The sequence below is a fragment of the Loxodonta africana genome, chromosome 15 (assembly GCF_030014295.1).
Source record: "Loxodonta africana isolate mLoxAfr1 chromosome 15, mLoxAfr1.hap2, whole genome shotgun sequence".
In the NCBI taxonomy this organism is placed as follows: Eukaryota; Metazoa; Chordata; class Mammalia; order Proboscidea; family Elephantidae; genus Loxodonta; species Loxodonta africana.
In genome coordinates, this window is record NC_087356.1 from 63,488,598 (window position 1) to 63,509,773 (window position 21,176).

A 21,176-nucleotide genomic window follows, 5' to 3' on the forward strand; every position below is an offset into this window, starting at 1 on the left:
TTATAGCAAAAGCCTTCTCATATTAGAATTTATCCTTTCAATATTTACCTTTGACCTCTCCCTTTTCTTTTAGAATAAAAAATTAAATCTGTGGTCTATTTGTGTCTTGTATTCTTTACCAACCCTATTGAAACATACGTCTCCTTGTCCTGTCCTCCACTTGAGGAAATGGTTATATGACCGGCTCAGGGTCACACAGCTAATGTTGTGGAGCCCAGTGTTTGAACCCACTGTTTATCCTAAGAAGGAACAGCAGGAATGTGAAAGAATGAGCTTGAACGTGGAGGTGGTTGGAGGGCATAATGCAAAGTGAAAGAAGTCAGGTATATAAGGACAAATATTGAAGAAGACAAGAACAGATAAATATACAGAGGCCAATATTAATTGGTGCTTACCAGGGAGAAGACAGGGTAGGGCTAAGAACACCTGAACTTAGTTGTTACTTTCAGTGATAGGAAATGTGTTCAGAGCGTGGAAGTAGTGAGCACAGAACATAGTAAAGATGAGAGCTTGAGCATGAATAGAAAGGTATAGACGCAGTTAAAGAGAATGCTGACAAGTTATGATAATGTAACTAACGTCAACAAACAATTTTTATGGAAATTTGTAAAATAAGATTTTTATTATTATAATTCAGATGAGGATTAACAGAACAAACTAGCTTCTCATTAAACAATTAGTACACATATCATTTTGTGACATTGGTTATCAAGCCCATGACCTGTCAACACTCTCCCCTTCTTGACCTTGGGTTCCCTATTACCAGCTTTCTTGGCAACTCCTGCCTTCTTGTCCTTGGCCCTGGGCTGGTGTGCCCATTTAGTCACTTTTTGTTTTATGGGCCTGTCTAATTTTAGCTGAAGGGTGAACTTCAGGAGTGACTTCATTACTGAGCTAAAAGGGTGTCCAGTGACCATTCTCCAGTCTCTGTAAGACCAGTAAGTATGGTCTTTTTTTGTGAGTTAGAATTTTTTTCTACACTTTTCTCCACCTCTGTCCAGGACCCGCTATTTTGATCCCTGTCAGAGCAGTCAGTGATGATATCGGGGCACCATCTAGTTCTGCTGGGCTCAGTCTGGTGGAGGCTGTAGTACTTGTGGTCTCTTAGTCACTTGGGCTAATCTTTCTCTCGTGTTTTTGGTTTTCTTCATTCTCTCTTGCTGCAGACAGGAGGAGACCAATGGAGTGTCTTAGATGCCCACTCACAAACTTTTAAGACCCCAGAAGCTACTCACCAAAGTAGAATGTAGAACATTTTCTTTGTAAACTATGCTACCAATTGAGCTAGATGTTTCCCGAGACCATGGTCCCCACAGCCCTCAGCCCAGTCATTCTTTTTCTCAGGGAGTTTGGATGTGTCTGTGGAGCTTTCCTGACCTTGCCTTGGACAAATTGTGCTGACTTCCCCAATATTGTGTACTGTCTTACCCTTCACCAAAGTTACCACTTATCTATTGTCTACTTAGTGTTTTTCTATCCCCACCTCTTTTATCCCTCAGAACCATCAAAGATTATTTCTTTTTATGAGATTTTATAGCAGTGGTCTTAGACAATATTTGTCCTTTTGTGATTGACTTATTTCACTCAGCATAATGCCCTCCAGATTCACGCATATCGTGAGATGTTTCCTGGATTCATCATTGTTCTTTTTGGTTGGGTAGTATTCCATTGGATGTATATACCACAGTTTGTTTATCCATTCATCTGTTGATGGGTACCTAGGTTGTTTCCATCTTTTTGCTAGTGTAAACAGTGCTGCAATGAACATGGGTGTGCATATGAGTATAGGTGTGATGGCTCTTATTTCTCTAGGACATATTTCTAGGAGTGGGATTCCTGTATCATATTGTATTTCTATTTCTAGCTTTTTAAGAGCACCATATCATTTTCCAAAATGGTTGTATCATTTTGCATTCCCACCAGCAGTGCATAAGAGTCCCAATCTTCCCACAGCCTCTCCAACATTTTTTATTTTGTCTTTTTTTTGATTCATGCCAGGAAATTCAGGGTGAGATGGTATCTCATTGTGGTTTAAATTTGACTTTCTGTCATGGCTAGAGATCTTGAGCATTTCCTCCTGTGTCTGTTAGGTGTTTGAATGTCTTCCTTGGTGAAATCTCTGTTCATACCTTTTGCCCATTATTTACTTGGATTATTTGTTTTTTTTGTTGTAAAGGTGTTGTGTTTTCCTGTAGGTTTTAGAGATTAGACATTTGTCAGAGTTGTCATAGCCAATATATATATTTTTTCCAGTGTGTAGGTTCTCTTTTTACTCTTTTAGTAAAGTCTTTTGATGAGCATGTGTTTAATTTTTAGAAGATCCCAGTTATCTACATTATTTTCTGGAGTTTTGTGTTGATAGTTATGGTTTGTATCCTGTTAATGCCATGTATTAAGGCCTCTACCATTGTTCCTATATTTTTCTTCTATGCTTGTCATAGTTTTTGGTTTTATATTTAGGTCTTTCATCCATTGTGAATTAGTTTTTTTGCATGTTGTGTGGTATGGGTCCAGTTTTTTTTTTTTTTTTTTTGCAGATTAACATCCTGTTTTTCCAGCACCATTTGTACAAAACAAAAATAAAAGTATAAAGTAAAGCACATGTGGGCCCAGCTACAGAGAGTTAGCAGACACAACCAAACACCTCATTTGACTGGTCTACTAGGTTTGCAGGTTTGGGACCATAATCTCATGGAGCAACTAAGTCATTGGGCATAATATAATTCATAAAGACAATATTCTACATCCTAGTTTGGTTAGTAGCATCTGGAGTCTTAGAGGATTGTAAGCAGCCATCTGAGATACAACGATTTGTCTCTACCACCCCAACACTAAAGAGAATGAAAAAAACCAAAGGCTCAAAGAAGAAACTACAGAAACAATAGTCTACACGAATAGTTATACTACCTACCTGGAGAGCAGAACTAGATGTTTCCCAGCTACCACTACCAAGTGTTCCGACCAGGGACTGAATAGATGGTCCCAAACAGAATGGGAGAAAAATGTAGAACAAGAATGAAATTTCTAAAAAATAGCCAGACATACTAGACCAGAAAAGACTAGATGAACCCCCAAGACTATCACCCTAAGATGCTTTTTAAACTGGAAACTCAAACCACTCCCAGAGGTCACCTTTAAGCCAAATCACAGACTGGTCCAAACCTCTATGATATTAATGAGGTAAAATTAGAAGCAGTTTGTTAATGAGGCAAGACTCAATCTACAAGATTAGGTTGTGTCTTAACTGTATCCCTTTTGAGATATAAAAGAGCAAGCAAGCCGAGAGACAAGTGACCTCATTCTACCAAGAAAGTAGAGCCAATAGCTTGCTTCCTGTGGACCTGGGGTCCCTGCACTGAGAATCTGCTAGAGCAGGGGAATATTGATGACAAGAAACTTTCCCTAGAGCCAACGGAGGGAAAAAGCCCTCTCTTGGGGGTGGCACCCTGAGTTTGTCCTCCTAGTCTTCTGGACTGTGAGAGATTGGATTTCTCTTTGTTAAAGCTCTCCAATTGTAGTATTTATGTTATAGCAGCACCATATAACTAAGACAGCACTTGTAAGTACTGTGCTCCTCAAAATAATAATCTAAATGAAACCAAATGGTTAACATTTATTCTAGACAAAAGATGAGAAGGCAAGGGAGTAAAGGGGAGCTAGATTATTGGAAACAGAACAGCCAAAATGGAATAAGAAGAACACTGATGTATTGTGAAGGATGTAAGCAATGTCACTGAACAATATGTATAGAAATTGTTAAATAACCAAATTTCTGTGTAAACTTTCACCAAAAACACAATAAATATAAAAAAAAAAAGTGGAAGTGGTAATAGAAGTGATGTCATCAGGCAAGATGCTGGTAGCAGAGAGATCATCAATGAGGCTGTGATGTCAAACTAGAGAAATGTACATGGACCTAGATAGATTGCAATAAATATTTTACCAGTATACATATATATAGAAAAAAATATATATATCTGTGTGTGTAATTACATTACATGTTTTTATATTGAGTCGGAATGGACTCGACGGCACTGGGTGTGGGTTTATATATGTATATATATACTAATAATAGCAATCTTTTCCTGTGATGCTTAGTCTGAGGATTTTGGGGACGGTACTCCCTGTGGAGTCCTAATTTCCATATAGTATATATACTTATAAGTTCTCGGCTGCTAACTGAAAGGGTGGCAATTCAAACCTACCCGCTGCTCTGAGGGATAAGATGTGGCAATTTCCCTCCATAAAGATTTCGGCCTTGGAAACACTATGGGCAGCTCTATAGGGTAGCTATGCGTCAAAATCAACTTGATGGCAATGGGTTTGGTTTTGGGGTTTATATGTACTTTAAAAAGCCTACTAGGTATTATGCTATCATTTTAAATTTGGAAACAGAAAAAAGAACAATAGAAAATAAAACTCCACAAAATCTTCTTGTGTTGTAAGTTATACAGAAGATAAACTGTCTGCTCTTCATAACTATTTTCCATGAGGTCATGACACCCAGAGGACACGTCTATGTCAGGGGATGTAATTCAGTATCACTGTTTTATTTGAGTTTATTGAAGGGCATATGAGTTTTGAAAAGGTTGGAAATGTTGTTTTATAAGAATAGCTTTGTAATATAACTATGCTAATTAAGAACGTCACTTAAATCTAATTAAAATTAATACTATGAAAGCAAAACATCAGGTATTTATTTAATACTTATCCCATGGTCATAATTTTGTTTAGAAATTTATTTTTCAAGCAGAATCTGAATACCTCCTATCTGCTTCTGTTCTTTTGTCTATATTCACTGAAGTGTCTGGCCAAATAGAAAGCTTAAAATTGTTGGGTTTGACATTTTCTGTAAAGTGCTTGTTTTTTAAAGTTCACATGTATTTTTTAAATGTTATTGTGTTTTAGGTGAAAGTTTACAGTTTTAGTTTCTCATTCATTCATAAATTTACACATAAATTGTTTTGTAACATTGGTTGCAATCCCAGCATTGTGTCAGCACCCTTCCCTTTTCACTTTCCACCCTGGGTTCTCTGTGTCCATTTGTCAAATTTTCCTGTCCCTTCCTCCCTCCTCTTCTTGTTTTGGGGCAGGTGTTGCCCATTTGGTCTCCTCACTTGTGTTATTGTTTGTTTATCTAAGCCTTGGATGAAAGGTGGACTTGGGAGTGATTTCAGTTCTGTGTTAGCTGGTTGTCCATGGACCGCAGTCTCAGGGGTTCTTCCAGTTTCTGTCAGACCAGTAAGTCTGGAGTCTTTTTGTGAATTCGAATTTTGTTCTACAATTTTCCCCTGCTCCATCTGGGACCCTTTATGGTGATCCCTGTTAGAGCTGTTGCTGGTGGTACCCGGGCATCTGCTAGTTCTTCTGAGCTCAGGCTGGTGGGGGCTGTGTTCATGTGGTCTAACAGTCCTTTGGACTAATATTTTCCTCATGTCTTTGGTTTTCTTCATTCACCTTTGCTCTGGGTGGGACCAATACATGCATCTTGGATGACAGCTCGCAGACTTTTAAGATCCCCTATGCTACTCACCAAAGTAGGATGTAGAACATTTTCCTTAGGCGGTATTTATACCAATTGACCTGGATGTCCCCCAAGACCATGGTACCCAGCCCTCAGCCCCAGCAACTCGGTCCCTCAAAGTGTTTGCCTTGGTCAAGTTGTGCTGACTTTCCCTATATTCTGTGTTGTCTTTCCCTTCACAAAAGTTAACACTTGTCTGCTATCTACTTATTGATTTCTCCTTTCCACCCTTCTTCTCCCTTGTGACCATCAAAGGTGATTTTTTTTTCCCCTCTCTGTATAAAAGTTTTCTTGGGTTTTCATAACAGAAGTTCATACAATATTTGTCCTTTGGTGACTGACTTATTTCACTCAGCATAATGCCCTCCAGATTTATGTATGTTGTGAGATGTTTCCCAGATTCATCATTTTTATCGTGTTCTATTTCATTGTGTATATCATAGCTTATTTATCCATTCATCTGTTGATGGGCACTTTTTTCCATCTTTTTGCTGTTGTGAACAACACTGCTATGAACGTGGATGTGCATAAGTGTATTCACACGACAGCTTTTATTTCTCTAGGATATATTCCTAGGAGTGGAATTGCTGGCTCATATGGTATTCCTATTTCTAGCTTTTTAAGGAGAGCCATATTGTTTTCCATAGTGGCTGCATTTTGCATTCTCACCAGCAATGCATAAGAGTTCCAATCTCCCAGCAACCTCTCCAACATTTGTTATTCATTTATTTTTTTAATTAGTGTCAGTAATGTCGGGTGAGATGGTATTTCATTGTAATTTTGTTTTGTATTTCTCTAATGGCTAATGATTTTGAGCATATCCTAACATGCCTTTTAGCTGTCTGAATATCTTCTTTGGTGAAGCATCTGTCCATATCCTTTGCCCATTTTCTTAATTGTATTATTTGTCATTTTGTTGTTTAGGTGTGGAAGCAGTCTATAGATTTTAAAGATTAGACCCTTGTCTAATATGTCATAGCCAAAATTTTCTTCCCTGTCTGTGGGTTCTCTATTTACTCTTTTGTTGAATTCTTTTGGTGAGCATAAGTGTTCAATTTTTAGGAACTTCAAGTTATCTAGTTTATCTTCTGCTGTTTGTGCATTGGTAGTTTGTATTCTACTTAGGTCATGTTTTGGGGCCCCTAGCATTGTTCTTATTTTTTCTTCCATGATCTTTATCATTTTAGGTTTTATGCTTAGGTCTTTGATCCATTTTGAGTTTGTTTTTGTGTACGGGACAGATATAGATCTTGTTCCTTTTTTTTTTTTTTTAACAGACAGACATCCAGTTTTGCCACTGCAGTTCCTTAAAAAGACTGTCTTTTCCCCATTTAATGGATTTTGTTTGCTTGTCAAAAATCAGCTGATCATAGGTGGATGTATTTACATCTTGATTCCGTTTCATTGGTCTATGTGTTTGTTGTACCATACCAGGGTTTTTGACTACTGTGGCTATATAGTAGGTTGTAAGAGCAAGTAGTGTGAGGCCACTATCTGTGCTCTTTTTCTTCTGTAATGCTTTGCTTATCTGGGGCCTCTTTCCTTTAGATATAAAGTTGGTGATCATTTTTTCCATCTCATTAAAAAATGTTCTTGGTACTTGGATCAGAATTGCTTTATATCTGTAAATATCTTTGGGTAGAATTGACATTTTCACAATCTTGAGTCTACCTGTCCATGAGCATGGTATGTTTTTCTATTTATGTAGGTAGATCACCTTTAATTTCTTGCAATAGTGTTTTACATTTTCCTTTGTATATGTCTTTTGTATCTCTAAGGAGCCCTGGTGGCATTTTGGTTAATGTGATGGACTGCTAAGCAAAATACCAGTGATTTTAATCCACCAGCCTCCCATGGGAGAAAGTCTGCTTCTGTAAAGATTTACAGCCTCGGAAACCCAAGAAGGTCGCTGTGAGTCAGAATCTACTCAACAGCAGTGGGTTTAGTTTTTATGTCTCTGATTAGATTTATTCCTGATTGTTTTTAACTTTTTAGGGGCTACTATATAAAAAAAAAAAAATTTTTTTTTTTTTTTATAAATGGTATTGTTTCCTGATTTCCTTTTAAAAGTTCTATTTGTTGGTGCATAGGAATCCAACTGATTTTTGCATGTAGGTCTTGTATCCTGCTTCTCTGCTGAATCTTTCTATTAGTTCCAGTAATTTTCTTGTGGAATCTTTCAAGTTCTTTATGTATGTTGTTGTTGTTATTAGGTGTTGTGGAGTTGGTTCAACTCATAGCTACCCTATGTACAGCAGAAGGAAACACTGCCCGGGCCTGTGCCATCCTCAAAATTGTTATGCTTGACCTGGTTGTTTTAGCCCCTCTGTCAATCCATCTTGTTGAGGGTCTTTCTCTTTTTCACTGACTCTACTTCACCAAGCACGATGCCCATCTCCAAGGACTGATACATGTCCAGAGTATGTAAGACATAGTTTTGCCATCCTTGCTTCTAGTAACATTCTGGTTGTATTTCTTCTAAGACAGATTTGCTCATTCTTTTGACAGTCCATGGCATATTCTATATTCTTTGCCAAAATCACAATTCAAAGGCATCACTTCTTCTTTGGTCTTTTTTATTCATCAAAGTTGAGTAGACCTTAATCAAGTGGATGGAGTCAGGATTTAGGATTCTTCATTTGGTAATGTGGCATGACACAAAATGAAAAGAAACAACTGCAAACATTCATTAACAATAGGAACATACAATGTATGAAGTATGAATATAGGAAAATTGGAAGTCATCAAAAAGGAAATGAACTGCTAATGATCGATATCTTATGCATTAGTGAGCTGAAATGAACTGGTATTGGCCATTTTAATTCAGATAATCATAAGGTCGACTATCCTGGGAATGACAAATTGAAAAGGAATGTCACTGCAGCCATTGTGAAGAAGAGCATTTCAATATCTTTCCTGAAGTACAACACTGTCAGTAATAGAATAATGTACGTCCACAAGGAAGAGCAGTTAATATGACTATTATTCCAATTTATGCACCAATCGTTAATGCCAAAGATATGACCAGGGGCATATTGTGGAAAAGACTTTCATTTACTCACATGCAAGTTCAAGTTGAAACCAAAGAAAATTAGAACAAGTTCACAAGAGACAAAGTATTACCTTCAGTATAGAGACCATCTCAAGAATAGATTTGATGCATTGAACACTAATGATCGAAGACCAGACAGAGATGTGGAATGACATCAAGGGCATCATACATGAAGAAAACAAGAGGTCATTAAAAAGACAGGCAAGAAAGAGAAGACCAAAAAGGATGTCAGAAGAGACTCTGAAACTTGTTCTTGAACTTAGAGCAGGCAAAGTGAAAAGGAGAAATAATGAATACAAGAGTTGAACGGAAGATTTCAAAGAGCAGCTCAAGAACACAAAATAAAGTATTATAATGAAATAGGCCAAAACCTGCCTATTTCATTATAATACTTATAAAACCAAAAGGAAAGAACATGCTTGGCATTTCTCAAACTGAAAGATCTGAAGAAAAAATTCAAGCCTTGAGGTTCTATGTTGAAGGGCTCTACAAGGAAAAAAAGGACACAGGAAGCACAGCAACGATTGTGTTGTAGCCCAACTCAAGCAGTGTATCGTTCTTTTGTACACAGAGTTGCTATGAGTTGGAACTTAATTGATGGCACCTAACAAAATAAACTGCACATTCAATGATTTTGAGTAAATATGTAGAGTTGTACCACCATCCCTACAATCTATATTTGTAATTTTTCAATCACCTCAAAATGTTTCCTTATGCCCATTTGCATTTTGATTCCTGCTCCCACTCCCATCTTAAGGGAAGCACTGATTTGCTTTCATTCTCTAGAACTTTGACACTTTCGCACATTTCATATAAATGGAAGCGCATATTATATAGTCTTTTGCTTCTGAATTCTTTCACTTAACACAATGTCTGTTATTACCTGATCTTTTGCAATGTCAGCATTTTGCATGATGACAAGTGAACATAATTTGCAATTTTGTTATACTCAAGGCCTTTTCACTGACAATTTTTTCATGTCTAATAATGGTGATGTGCACTTTCACAATAGAGTTAAGAGTGGGACATAGGCAGTGTTCACCAGGTCTTTGATTGATTATGCAACCTTCTCAAACTCTGAGTGTCCCATTTTTATTCTTGGAGGAGGAAGACTGAGAGCCTTGACTCAGGTTAGCTTAAAGAAAATTCTAAAAACAAGTCTTAACTATAATCATCTAGCCCACGAAACATTTTCCAAAAATAAATCAGTCAATTTCTTGCTGAAGGAAGGACCTATCAATGTTTAAACTATCTCAGAAGATTGACAGTGCTTAGATTGTAAACAATAGAATTTTATTCAGTAATAAAAAGGAATGAACTATACATATATACAACAAATTAGATGGAACTTAAAGGCATTATGCTGAGTGAGAAGAACTGGACTCCATATTTATATACCATACGACTCTTTTTTATTTTTATTACCTTGGAGATGACTCAGTTGTAGAGATGGAGAACAGATTAATGACTACTCAGGGACACAGATGGTGGTGGAAGGAGGTAGGTGAGAATACTATTGCTGATAGTCGCTATCCAGTGGATTCCAATTCACTGAGAACCCAAAATAAGGTATTATGAGGGTGTTCTTTTTGCCTTTGAAATAACTTTGTGACTGATTATGCTGGCTCTAGAAACAAGTATATACATAAGATCAAATTATATAAAACTGCACACACACACATACATACACAAAAATAAGGGCCTGTAAAGCTTGTAAAAGCTAAATAAAGCCTTAAGCCTAGTTGACATTATTATACCAATTCCTGGCAGTGCTACTGTACTGCAGTTACATAAGATGCTGACATTGAAGGAACCTGGGTGAAGAGTTCACGGGACTCATGTTTTTGCTACTTCCCATAAGTGTATCATCATTTCAAAATTTAAAATCTATGAAAAGTAAGTGCTAAAAGGTGAAAACAACTTACGTGTTCATCAATGGAATACTACTCAGCCATAAAGAGGAATGAAGCCCTGTTCCGTACTACACATGGATAAACCTGAAAACCTTATGGATGCTCAGTGAAATAAGTAAATCACAGGACAGCTATTGTATGATCTCACTTACATGATATAATAAAAATAGGCAAATATATAGAGCCAAAGTTTAGAGTGGTTATTACAAGTTCTTATAAGGGATGGGAGGGAGAGGGAAGGTGGAACAACTGTTTAGGAAGCAGTGAGTGTACATTTATAGTGATGGGAAATTTGGCATATTTTCTTGAATTGGAAGCCATAAACAGTGATTTTTCTTATACATTTGATTTTAACCTATTAAAAGCAAAGACTTATTAAGTCAGAAGAACCCAAAACAATAAATTTTCATGAAATAAAGGAGCATTATTGTATTAAATAACTTTTAAAAGAATGATAAACTCTTTAATCAATGAGAAAGTATCATTTTGCTTTGTCTATAAATATGCATAATTAAACACTGATTATTTAAAGAGACTCAAAATATTTTTAAAAAGGAACATTATAAATAAACTTTATTGAAATATACATCAAGCCTTTCTAAAACTACTTATGTTACCTAGGTGAAATTTTCAGTAACATTAATTCTATTTATGTCCTTATCTGAGACAGCGGAGGCTCCTTAGTTCTATGCCCTGTGGTTTATATAATCCCTTGTGGGTAGTTTACATTTACTATTTCAATTTAGGGAGTAAAGAAAAACACCGTAATTTCTTCCCTGCAGGAGTCATCATGAGGGGAAGGTCCTAAGGGAGACCTATGCTGGATTTCTAACAAGGCCAAAAGAATTGAAAGGCCTAGGTGAATGCCATGTGCTCTATGACATGCTGGCTCTGTTGTCAAGACTGTGGTTTCCCTGCACACACCATGTTGTCATATTTATAACTACAAATTTGATATATATCTCAGAATGACTCTTGGAACCTTCAGGCTGTGAGATCTGTGCTATCACCCTCTTACCAGTAAAGGGGGAAGAAGATCCTGTGACTACATGTGGTTAGAATTGGTGTCTCCAAAGTCAATTCTTCCTCCAGGATTGTCTTCAAAGCCAATAGTGGAGGTGAAATCCACATAAAGAGCCAGGACTGAGGTTTTCCATGAAGTAAGGGTGACTTCATCAAGTTTTTATTGTCCGTACTCAGTCTGTATGTTGCTGAAAAGGGAGAAATTTCTTTCCATAGCAAGACACTCATAGGCATGCAACACTACCTCTACTGTCTGCACTCTTCTCAACTTACTCTGTGTTGGCTTCATCCTCACTCCTGTAATAAGAGAGTGATAGCAGTTCCAAGTGGCATATCCAGTATAGAGCAAAATCAGAGGAAAAAGAACTGTGTCTCTCTCCTAAATTTATTTATTGAAGTCTAATATTCTCATAGAAGTATTTACATACCATAAGTGTATAGCTTGATGAATTTTAACAAACTTGATTACTAAAGTAACCGGCTTCCAGATTAATTATTTCTCTTTCGTGCCCTCATACAGATGCTGGGAAAGCACGTCCACCTTCCTTTCTTCATTGTCTGTCCAGCTGGGATGGAACAAAGAAGGAGAATGTGTAGAAACACCGATGTATATATTTGATTATAAATATTAGGCTACTAAGGGTCTCCACAATGCTTCTCCCCCTTTTTTGACTTCAAGAATTGTTTTAGAAAGACACCTGAATATTCTATAGACAGTGAAGGGACTTCTTTCCAGGAGGGAGAATATGAATATGATCTCCTCTGTAGTGCAGTTCTGTCTGCATTGATGGTCACCGCAGAGAAACTGCAGTGTTGAGTATAGTGATGGAAACATGAGTAGGAAGCAGGAAGTAAAGGGCCAGATGAATGAGAGGGACAGATAGGAGAGGCTTTCTGACTCTCTATGCTCATCATCAGGTAGACTTGTACCTCAGCGACCCCATCCTTATATTTTCTAGTAAAGACAGAAGGAATTGTTCATCACAAGTTAGCTCATGCAGACAAAATATAAGTTGGTTGAACTGTTGAGTGATGTGTGTGGCAGTACATTCAGACTCCACGAAGCAAAGGAAAACTTGGATTCTGCCAATCAGAGTCCCTTTGTAATGAGTGTGTATGTGTCACGAGAGACCTGGGTTCTCTACTAAAGAAATTTTCTGTTTTCCTCACAGATTTCCAAAATGAGAATGCTTGCTAGAAATGAATTCTTAGTGCCTGAATTTATTCTTGCTGGATAACAGATTATCCAGAGCTCCAGCAACCTCTTCTTATTTGTTTCTAATGATCTACATTGTCACCATGTTGGGCAATCTTGGCATGATAGTTCTTATCGGGATAAATTCTCACCTTCACACCCTTATGCACTATTTACTGTTCAATCTACCCATCGTTGATCTCTGTTACTCTTCTGTCTTCATCCCCAAAATGCTGATGAAGTCTGTATTCTAGAAGAATAGCATCTCCTACGTTGGGTGCATAATCCAACTGTTTTTCTCTTTCTTTTTTTTGTCATCTCCGAATGCTATCTGTTAACAGGAATGGCCTATGATCACTATGTGGACATTTGCAGTGGGTCACCATGTCCCATCAGGTGTGTTCTGCACTGACACTTGCTGTATATGCCATGAGATTTGCTGGAGCCACTCCCCACACAGGCTGCATGCTTAGACTAACTTTCTGCAATGCTAATATCAACCATTACTTGTGTGACATCCTCCCTTTCCTCCAACTCTCTTGTACCAACACCCATGTTAACAAGGTAGTAGTTCTCATTGAGGTGAGTATCAGTATTATAGTACCCAGTTTTACCATCCTAATTTCTTGTGTTTTCATCCTATTAGCATTCTTCATAAGAAATCTGCTCAAGGAAGATCAAAAGACTTCAGCAGCTGTAGCTCTCACATCATTGCTATTTCTCTTCTTTTTGGGGTCGGCAGCATTTATGCATCTTTAGTATTCTTCTCCTGAATCTATGGACCAGGGAAAGTTTCATCTATTTTCTACACTAACGTGGGGCCCATGCCTCACCCTCTGATCTATGTTTGAAGGACAAGGATGGCAAATTAGCCGAGGAAAGCCTTGATTAAAATCCAGAGGAGAAACATACTCTAACTAGAAGCAGTGGTAATGTAAAAAAATTCAGGCATCTCAAATTTTTATTGGCATTTTTCACGAGGAGATTATGTTTATAACCATGTTGACTCTATGGATTGTGTTATGTATGATTTAATAGACTTGTTTTTATCACTTCTTTATAGCTAATCTTTTCTCATTCTTTGCTACTTTGTCTACTGCAACTCTCACAAGCTTACTGAATAATTAAGAACGTGTTTCTAAAAGGAACATATACACCAACTCTTTTCAATATTGTTTCATGTCTCTTCTGTCTCCTGGTCTATTCCTAACCTGAATGAATCTAGTGAGTTCCATAAATCACCTAAGGTAAACTTTATGCTACAGCTTACTCACCTAAACACAGAAGTGCCAAATATAATAAAATCATTCTCATTCTTATTAATATTGTCACTGTTTTATAACAAAACGAAACTCACTGCTGTCAAGTAGATTCTGACTCATGGATCGTATAGGACAGAGTAGAACTGCCCCATAGTAGAAATGCCCCATAGTAGAACTGCCCTTTTGGTTAGTAGCTGGACACTTAACCACTCCACCACCAGGGCAGAAAGATTTAGTGATAAGCTTTCATTTCAAAATTTGTATGCATTTTAAAATAGAACCAAACCCTCCTATTGTTCTATTTAACCTATGCCCTTCCTATTATTTTCCTGGCTTATCTTGTTCTCTTTTGAGAGCGGCAAAATCTGCCCCACATTTCTTCAGCTTTTGAGAGGGTCTATCAGCCCAGTGCATTTGATATTAAGGATAATGCTTGTAACACTTTTATTGTCAAAGACATCATTAACAGAGGATGAAAGAAATAATACATATGTATCTCAGTACTGGAAACCCTGGTAGTGTAGTGGTTAAGTGCTACACCTGCTAACCAAAAAGTCAGCAGTTTGAATCCACCAGGCGCTCCTTGGAAACCCTGTGGAGCAGTTCTACTCTGTCCTGTAGGGTCGCTATGAGTCAGAATTGACTCGACAGCCCCAGAGTTTTTTCGTTTTATCTCAGTACTCCAATAAGGGTGCAGGATGTTTTATGTAATAAAAATTTTGTTTACTACTACCTGCAATGACAGCAAATATTTTGAAAAAAGGGCATACATTCCTTATTGTGAATTTTTGTTATTTATCACTGAAAGGAAAACACTGCACACTAAAAAAAAAAAAAAAAAAATTGGCTAGATGAAATATTTTAGCTGTTGTTTTACTTATCTAATGAGGTTATTCATAGACAAAGAATAATGGTTATTAATACTAATAGCCTGTGTTACTAGGAACATTTTGTGAACTTACTTATATCTTGTATCACCAGTAAGACAATAAACAACTTTAGCATAGAGTCCCTTTCCTGTAATTCCCTTATTTTCCCTTTTGTATATTTAGAATATCTAATATACGGGAAGGTCAGGAAACATTTGTTGAGTAGAATTTTCCTGTATCAATAGTGATAATAATAAATTTATTGTTTTAGATAATAATGAATAAATAAATAACAATAATGAATCACAAATAATATTGAGGTTTCCTTTTTCTTTTATGCTAATACGGTACCAAAATAATGTCATTACATTTTTTCAGTTTTATTTTATTTTAAACTTTTTTATTTTAAAGAAAAAATTAAAAATATAGAATTTCTTTAAAACATTTCATCCAGCTTCTTACATAAACACAGTACCATTATCAAAATCAAAATATCAACATAATGCCACTGCCATCAATATAATACCAGTAATTAATATATAAGCCTTATTAAATATCATCAATTACCCAATAATGGCCTTAAATATTTTTTTCAGGTTTTTTTTATTGCAGTAAGTTATATGTATAAAAGAGCCCTGGTGGTGCAGTGGTTAAGAGCTCAGCTGCTAACCAACATGTTGGCGGTTTAAGCCACTCCTTGGAAACCATATGAGGCAGTTTTATTCTTTCTTACAGGTTCCCTATGAGTTAGGATTGACTACAACAGGTTTGTTCTTGTTTATATATATATATATATATATATATATATATATATAAAACAAAATATTTGCCATTTCAATATTTTTTACAGTGACATCTTTGTAGTGAGTTCAGTGACATCACTGATATTCATCATGTTTTGCAGCCATCACCACTACCTGCTTAACAAAAGCTCAGTGTCCCCTAAGCTAGACTCCCTCATTCCCCCTCCCTGCTACCCTAGTAACCACTAAAAATTTTGATCCACAAGGCAACCCAAAAATCACACATTGTATTTAGATGTTATGTCTTTTTAGTCTCCTCCCAGGTGATATTGTTTGTCAATCCTTCTCTTGCCCCATACTTAATCTTTTAAGGAATTCTCACCAATTTTGTTTGTAGAATGTCTGTTAGATTGGATTTGTCTATTTTGCTCATTATAATTTCAAATGCAGCGTTTTGGTTAAGAACATCAAAGAAGTGATGTTGTGATCTTAGTTTATAAAATGTACCATCATTGATGATGTTAACTTAAAAAGATATTTTTATTGTTGTAAAAGCATGGGTAATACAACTTCAGCCAATTCAATGTTTTCCGCCTGTATAATTCACTGAAACCATCAATCATGTTGTGTAACCATCACCAATGTCCATTGCCATATTTTCCATTCCCATGAACAGAAACTCACTGCTAGTTATGAACATGATAGTGTGTGCATGATGAACAGCTGCTGTAACATATGTGTTGTCATTGCTGGAAGAAATTAATAAGGATGTAGATATCCATTATGCCCTCAATCATTTGACAAATGCATTCTTTTCTATTTTGATCAGAAAAGAGGATCATAATGAGTTTGAATTCAAGTGGAATGGGTACTATTAGATATTTACAGTTTTTTCCTGGGCTATGCTATCTCTTCTTCCTTTGTCATGAGATATTTTGAAGAGATCTAAACCATCTTGGCATCCTAAAAAAACATAAAATTGATCTTTTGCACTGATGTCATATTAGGTAATACAAGCAAGAGACGGCTAGTATGTTGGAGGCAATGGTAAGACACATGCACTCCAAGAAATGGAAAGCAAACCCTACAAAGATTTAGGAACCTGCCACTTCACTTAAACTTGTTTGAGTCCTGTGCTCAGAGGCATGTTGGGATATCCTTTCCACAGTAAAAGAGAAGTTGTTACATCCTCTGTCACAAAGCAGAGTTAGTGAGGCAACATATTCCACTCTTAGGAATACCCATATACTTGTAACATGGACGTCAGTTCATACGAGTGGAGCTCAGAGCAGAAAAAGCCTCTGCAGCAGGCAACTCTGCAGCCCTGCACTTGGGGCATAAAATCCAGCAGACTTTGTACTATTGAAGTTGTTAGTGGTGGGAAACGATGGAATGTGGAGTTTATGGCAAGTCCTAGTGAGAGAATCACTATGCAGGTCCCTAGAGAAACTATTTGACATATCTGGACTGCCCGTTGGGAACTGGGTTCTATCAGATCTCCATGTCACAAGTTACGTGGGGCCCTTGATGGAAATAGTACCTCTGGGTTCAATTCCGACATAAAAAGAAGGCACCAGTAGGCAGCATGAGCAAGTAGCCCACACACAAAAGTCATACAACACTGTTTCAGCAGCACTCCTTCTCTTGCTGGCACTTATGCTCTATCTGGGTTTGTATATGCCCACTGAAGGAGCAAAAATCCTGAGATGAGTTACGAATGGGTCTTCTGTATGTGGGTACAAGGTGAAAGACATTTAAGAATGCCCATGAAAAACAGTAGTCACAGAAAAATCTTCCTAATAGGTGTTGCCATATGATACAAGATTATTAACTTTTTATAGTACAGGATGTGATCTGAGGTGAGAATATATTTGGCTGTAACAACTGGGAGAGGTGTACTATTGGTATATAATGACTAGAGGCCAGGGGTGCTGTCCATCCTTTAATACAGAGGACAGCTCCCCACAAAAAAGAATTATCAGGTCCAAAGTGTCAATAGTGGCAAGGATGAGAAACCTAAGCTATAGATAAGGAGAAAGGGAAGAGGCTAACACTTAGCAGGCTCTTTGTATGTGCTGGGGAACTGATGACACAGTGGTTAAGTGCTTAGCTGTGAACCAAAAGGGGGGCAGTTCGAATACACCAGCACTCCTTCGAAACCCAAAGTGGCAGTTCCACTCTTGTTTATGGTCACTATGAGTCAGAATTGACTCGAAGGCAATGGGTTTTTTGTTTGTTTGTTTTGTATGCTGCAGACACAGTTCTAATCCTTTAAGTGATTAACTCATTTAACCCACAATTAGGACACATAGGTCAGAGAAGTTAAATCACTTTTCTAAAATATCACATTTAGGAAGTGCAGAAGTCTGGGTTTAAACTCAGACTGATTTGAGGGCTCACTTTCTTAACCACTTTGCTACAACAACTCTTCATTCAGGTGCAATCCACAGCACATCTAGTGTTAAAGCAATCTTTTAATATTTTACTAATGAAAAGTGACTATGCCCCTGGACCTTCCTTTTTAAGAGCTGTACGTAGACTCAGAGGATAATCAGGGGCATGACAAAGGAGGCCACTCATTCCCCTGCTCTGGGGATTCAGAATTCCTGTTTGGGAATTACAAGCTGAGTAGAACACTGAGTCTCAAAGGATCCACTATTAGATATATGACAAAAGATACAAAGACAGGCTCAGTAATTTCTACCCTCAAGAGGCTCATCAAACTTTGGAGGAAATCAGGAGGGAGAGAATAATTTCTGCGTTTCTCATCCATCTCTCCAGAACTACAGGGCAGGAAATACATTCCCATTCAAGCCAGATGATTGTTTTGGAGGCTCATACAAGGTTATTGTTTTTCTCCTTGCAAAGGAAGAGCAGCTTCTGGGCCAGTTCTCAAATAGAAATCATGGAGAATACCTAGAATCACTCTTCTAGCATGTCAAAGGCCGAGGACTGTGCTGACGGTTATTGCCTGCTTTATCATCAAAGTTCGTTCCCTGGAGGCAGTGCGGAGGAAGGTCCAGGAACAGTGAAGCCTATAGGAATAGGAAGGTGAGTGTTGAATCAACTCTGCCTTGATAAGTTCCTATCAAACCCTAAATTACATGAATCAAAGGTTCTGGGAAATACCACTATTTATTGCTCCTTTTTTTTTTTTTTTTTCAGTACTAATCCTTAGGAGGGAGGAACTGGGGCATAATATTAGGAAGAAAGGAAGAAATGATGTGCAGAGACTTTGGGAGTGTGCCAGCATTCTTTATGCTACAGAGAAACACAGTATGGATAAAAGGGAGGGAAAAATGGGGAACCCACAGGAATCACCATAGGAACCAGGCTTCTTAGGTACCTTACTCTGGGTCTTCAGATAATTCTGAGCTTGTAAACCTGCAGCTCCAACTCTCTCTCTGGAGACAAAGAGTTCTTTGCTAATGTCTGCTTCTACCTCTGTTCCCACAGATCACACTGGTGAAGTGAATGGCTGTGAAAAATGACTCTTCAGTGATTGAATTTATCTTTATGGGATTAACAGACCAACCTGAGCTCCAGCTGCCGCTGTTTTTTCTGTTGTTGGTGAACTATGTGGTCACTGTGGTGGGGAATTTAAGCTTAATTAATCTGATTCGCCTGAATTCTCACCTTCACACCCCCATGTACTTTTTCCTATTCAATCTGACCTTCATTGATCTCTGCTATTCATTTGTCTTTATTCCCAAAATGCTGATGAGCTTTATTTCTGAGAGGAACATTATCTCCTTTGCAGGATGCATGACTCAGCTATTTTTCTTCTGTTTCTTCGCCAACTCTGAATGCTATGTGTTGACAGCCATGGCCTATGATTGCTATGTGGCCATCTGCAAGCCCCTGCTGTACACAGTCACCATGTCCCCGAAGGTCTGTTCCCTGTTGATGTCTGGTTCATACATGATGGGATTTGCTGGTGCCATGGTGCACACAGGTTGTATGATCAGGTTGACCTTTTGTGACTCCAACATCATCAACCATTATGTATGTGACATCTTCCCCCTCCTCCAGCTCTCCTGCAGCAGCACCTATGTCAATGAGCTTGTGGTTTCCATCGCAGGCATAGTTGTCACAGTATCCGGCCTCATTATCTTTCTCTCTTATGCTTTGATTCTTTTGAATATCCTTCACATGTCATCATCTAAGGGTTGGTCCAAAGCCTTCAGCACCTGTGGCTCCCACATAATAACTGTTGGTCTATTCTTTGGATTTGGAATGCTCACTCATGTCAAACCATCATCTGCTGGGTTTGTGGAACAGGGAAAATTTTTCTCAGTGGTTTACACCAATGTGGTACCCATGCTGAATCCCTTTATCTATAGCCTCAGAAACAAGGATGTCACACTTGCTCTGAAGAAAACTGTGAAGAGAATGACACACTTAGCACAAGCAGAAGTGTTGCCTTAGTGTCTGACTCCATTGCTATGTCTTCTTCTCCTTCTCTTTATCCCTTTTTTCCTCTTCTTCTTCTTTTCATCTTTCTAAAGTATTCTTTGAGAGATTTTTCTCTAATATATTTTATTTTCTTACCATGCACTGTAGCTATGAGGACATTTTCTTGGACTTCAGGGTCATTCCAGTCCCTTTGTGACTCAACCTGATTATTTTTCCTCATATCAGATGGAGACACTTGACTGATTTCCATTCTGTGGAAAGGTGACAGTGCCTATCATTTATGTGTGTATATGTGTCTTTCCCACCCAAGGTGAACTGCAGAGTGAGGTGCTGTGTGACTAATCTATCTCTTTCTTGCTTTCTCTGAAATAAGTGTATTGCCTTTCTTGTTTCAAGGGAGTTAACACTTAGGATTGCATTAAAACAGAGAAAGATGTGACAAATGTAGACATGGTGCAGTTATAAAAATTCCCAGAATTTTTCATCGTTCTTTGAGAAATAGTTTTTGTTCTGGATTTTCAGCCTCACATCTGTAAGTTACCAAATACCTTGTTGAATCATGGTTCTATTATCCCTGAGGATGTGTGAAGACAGATGAGCGTCACCGCTCTGCTCACCTTGCACAAACCACTCCTCTGCAGAAAATTATAGGAAGTTCGTTTGAATGCCTCTACTTTATTGCATTGGTCAAATGTGTTCTCATTAATAGAATTGAAATTGTCACTGACTTGCACTTATATCAGTGGAACAAATGTTATTTCGCACATTTATGTTTTTCTTGTTCTGCACAAGTATTCTTGGATTCATACAGATTGTGATTAAAATTACAGAGCAACATTCTCAGCTATGGAATGGATTGCCACATGTAATGTCAAGGTCTGTTTCCTCTTTTTTAAAAACAAAAAGATGGTCTGCTTCCTCTTTTTAAAAAATAAACAAAAATATTATAGCAAAAACCTTATCATATTGGGATTTATTCTTTCAATATGTAAATAGATTTTTCCCTTTTGCTCCTAGAAGAAAAAATTAAATCTCTGGTCTCTTCATGTTCTGCATTCTTTACCAGTCCTATGGAAACTTACGTCTTATCCTGTGGTCCACATGAGGAAGTGGTTATGTGAGTGGCTCAAGGTCACACACAGCTAAAGTTGCAGAGCCCAGCATTTGAATCCATTGTTT

General features: G+C 37.6%; 1 protein-coding gene across 1 annotated transcript; it reads left to right on the forward strand.

Moving 5' to 3' along the window:
* The first annotated feature begins 18,784 nt into the window (after positions 1 to 18,784).
* Positions 18,785 to 20,700, forward strand: LOC100659485 (olfactory receptor 143-like). Its single transcript, XM_003422065.3, has one exon. It carries the CDS (start codon positions 19,056 to 19,058, stop codon positions 20,007 to 20,009), a length of 954 nt encoding a protein of 317 aa, XP_003422113.2. The 5' UTR covers positions 18,785 to 19,055; the 3' UTR covers positions 20,010 to 20,700.
* The last annotated feature ends 476 nt before the right edge of the window (positions 20,701 to 21,176 follow it).

Excerpts from the sequence above, each read along its gene's own strand:
- LOC100659485 (XM_003422065.3), top strand. The coding sequence starts at position 19,056 with ATGGCTGTGAAAAATGACTCTTCAGTGATTGAATTTATCTTTATGGGA.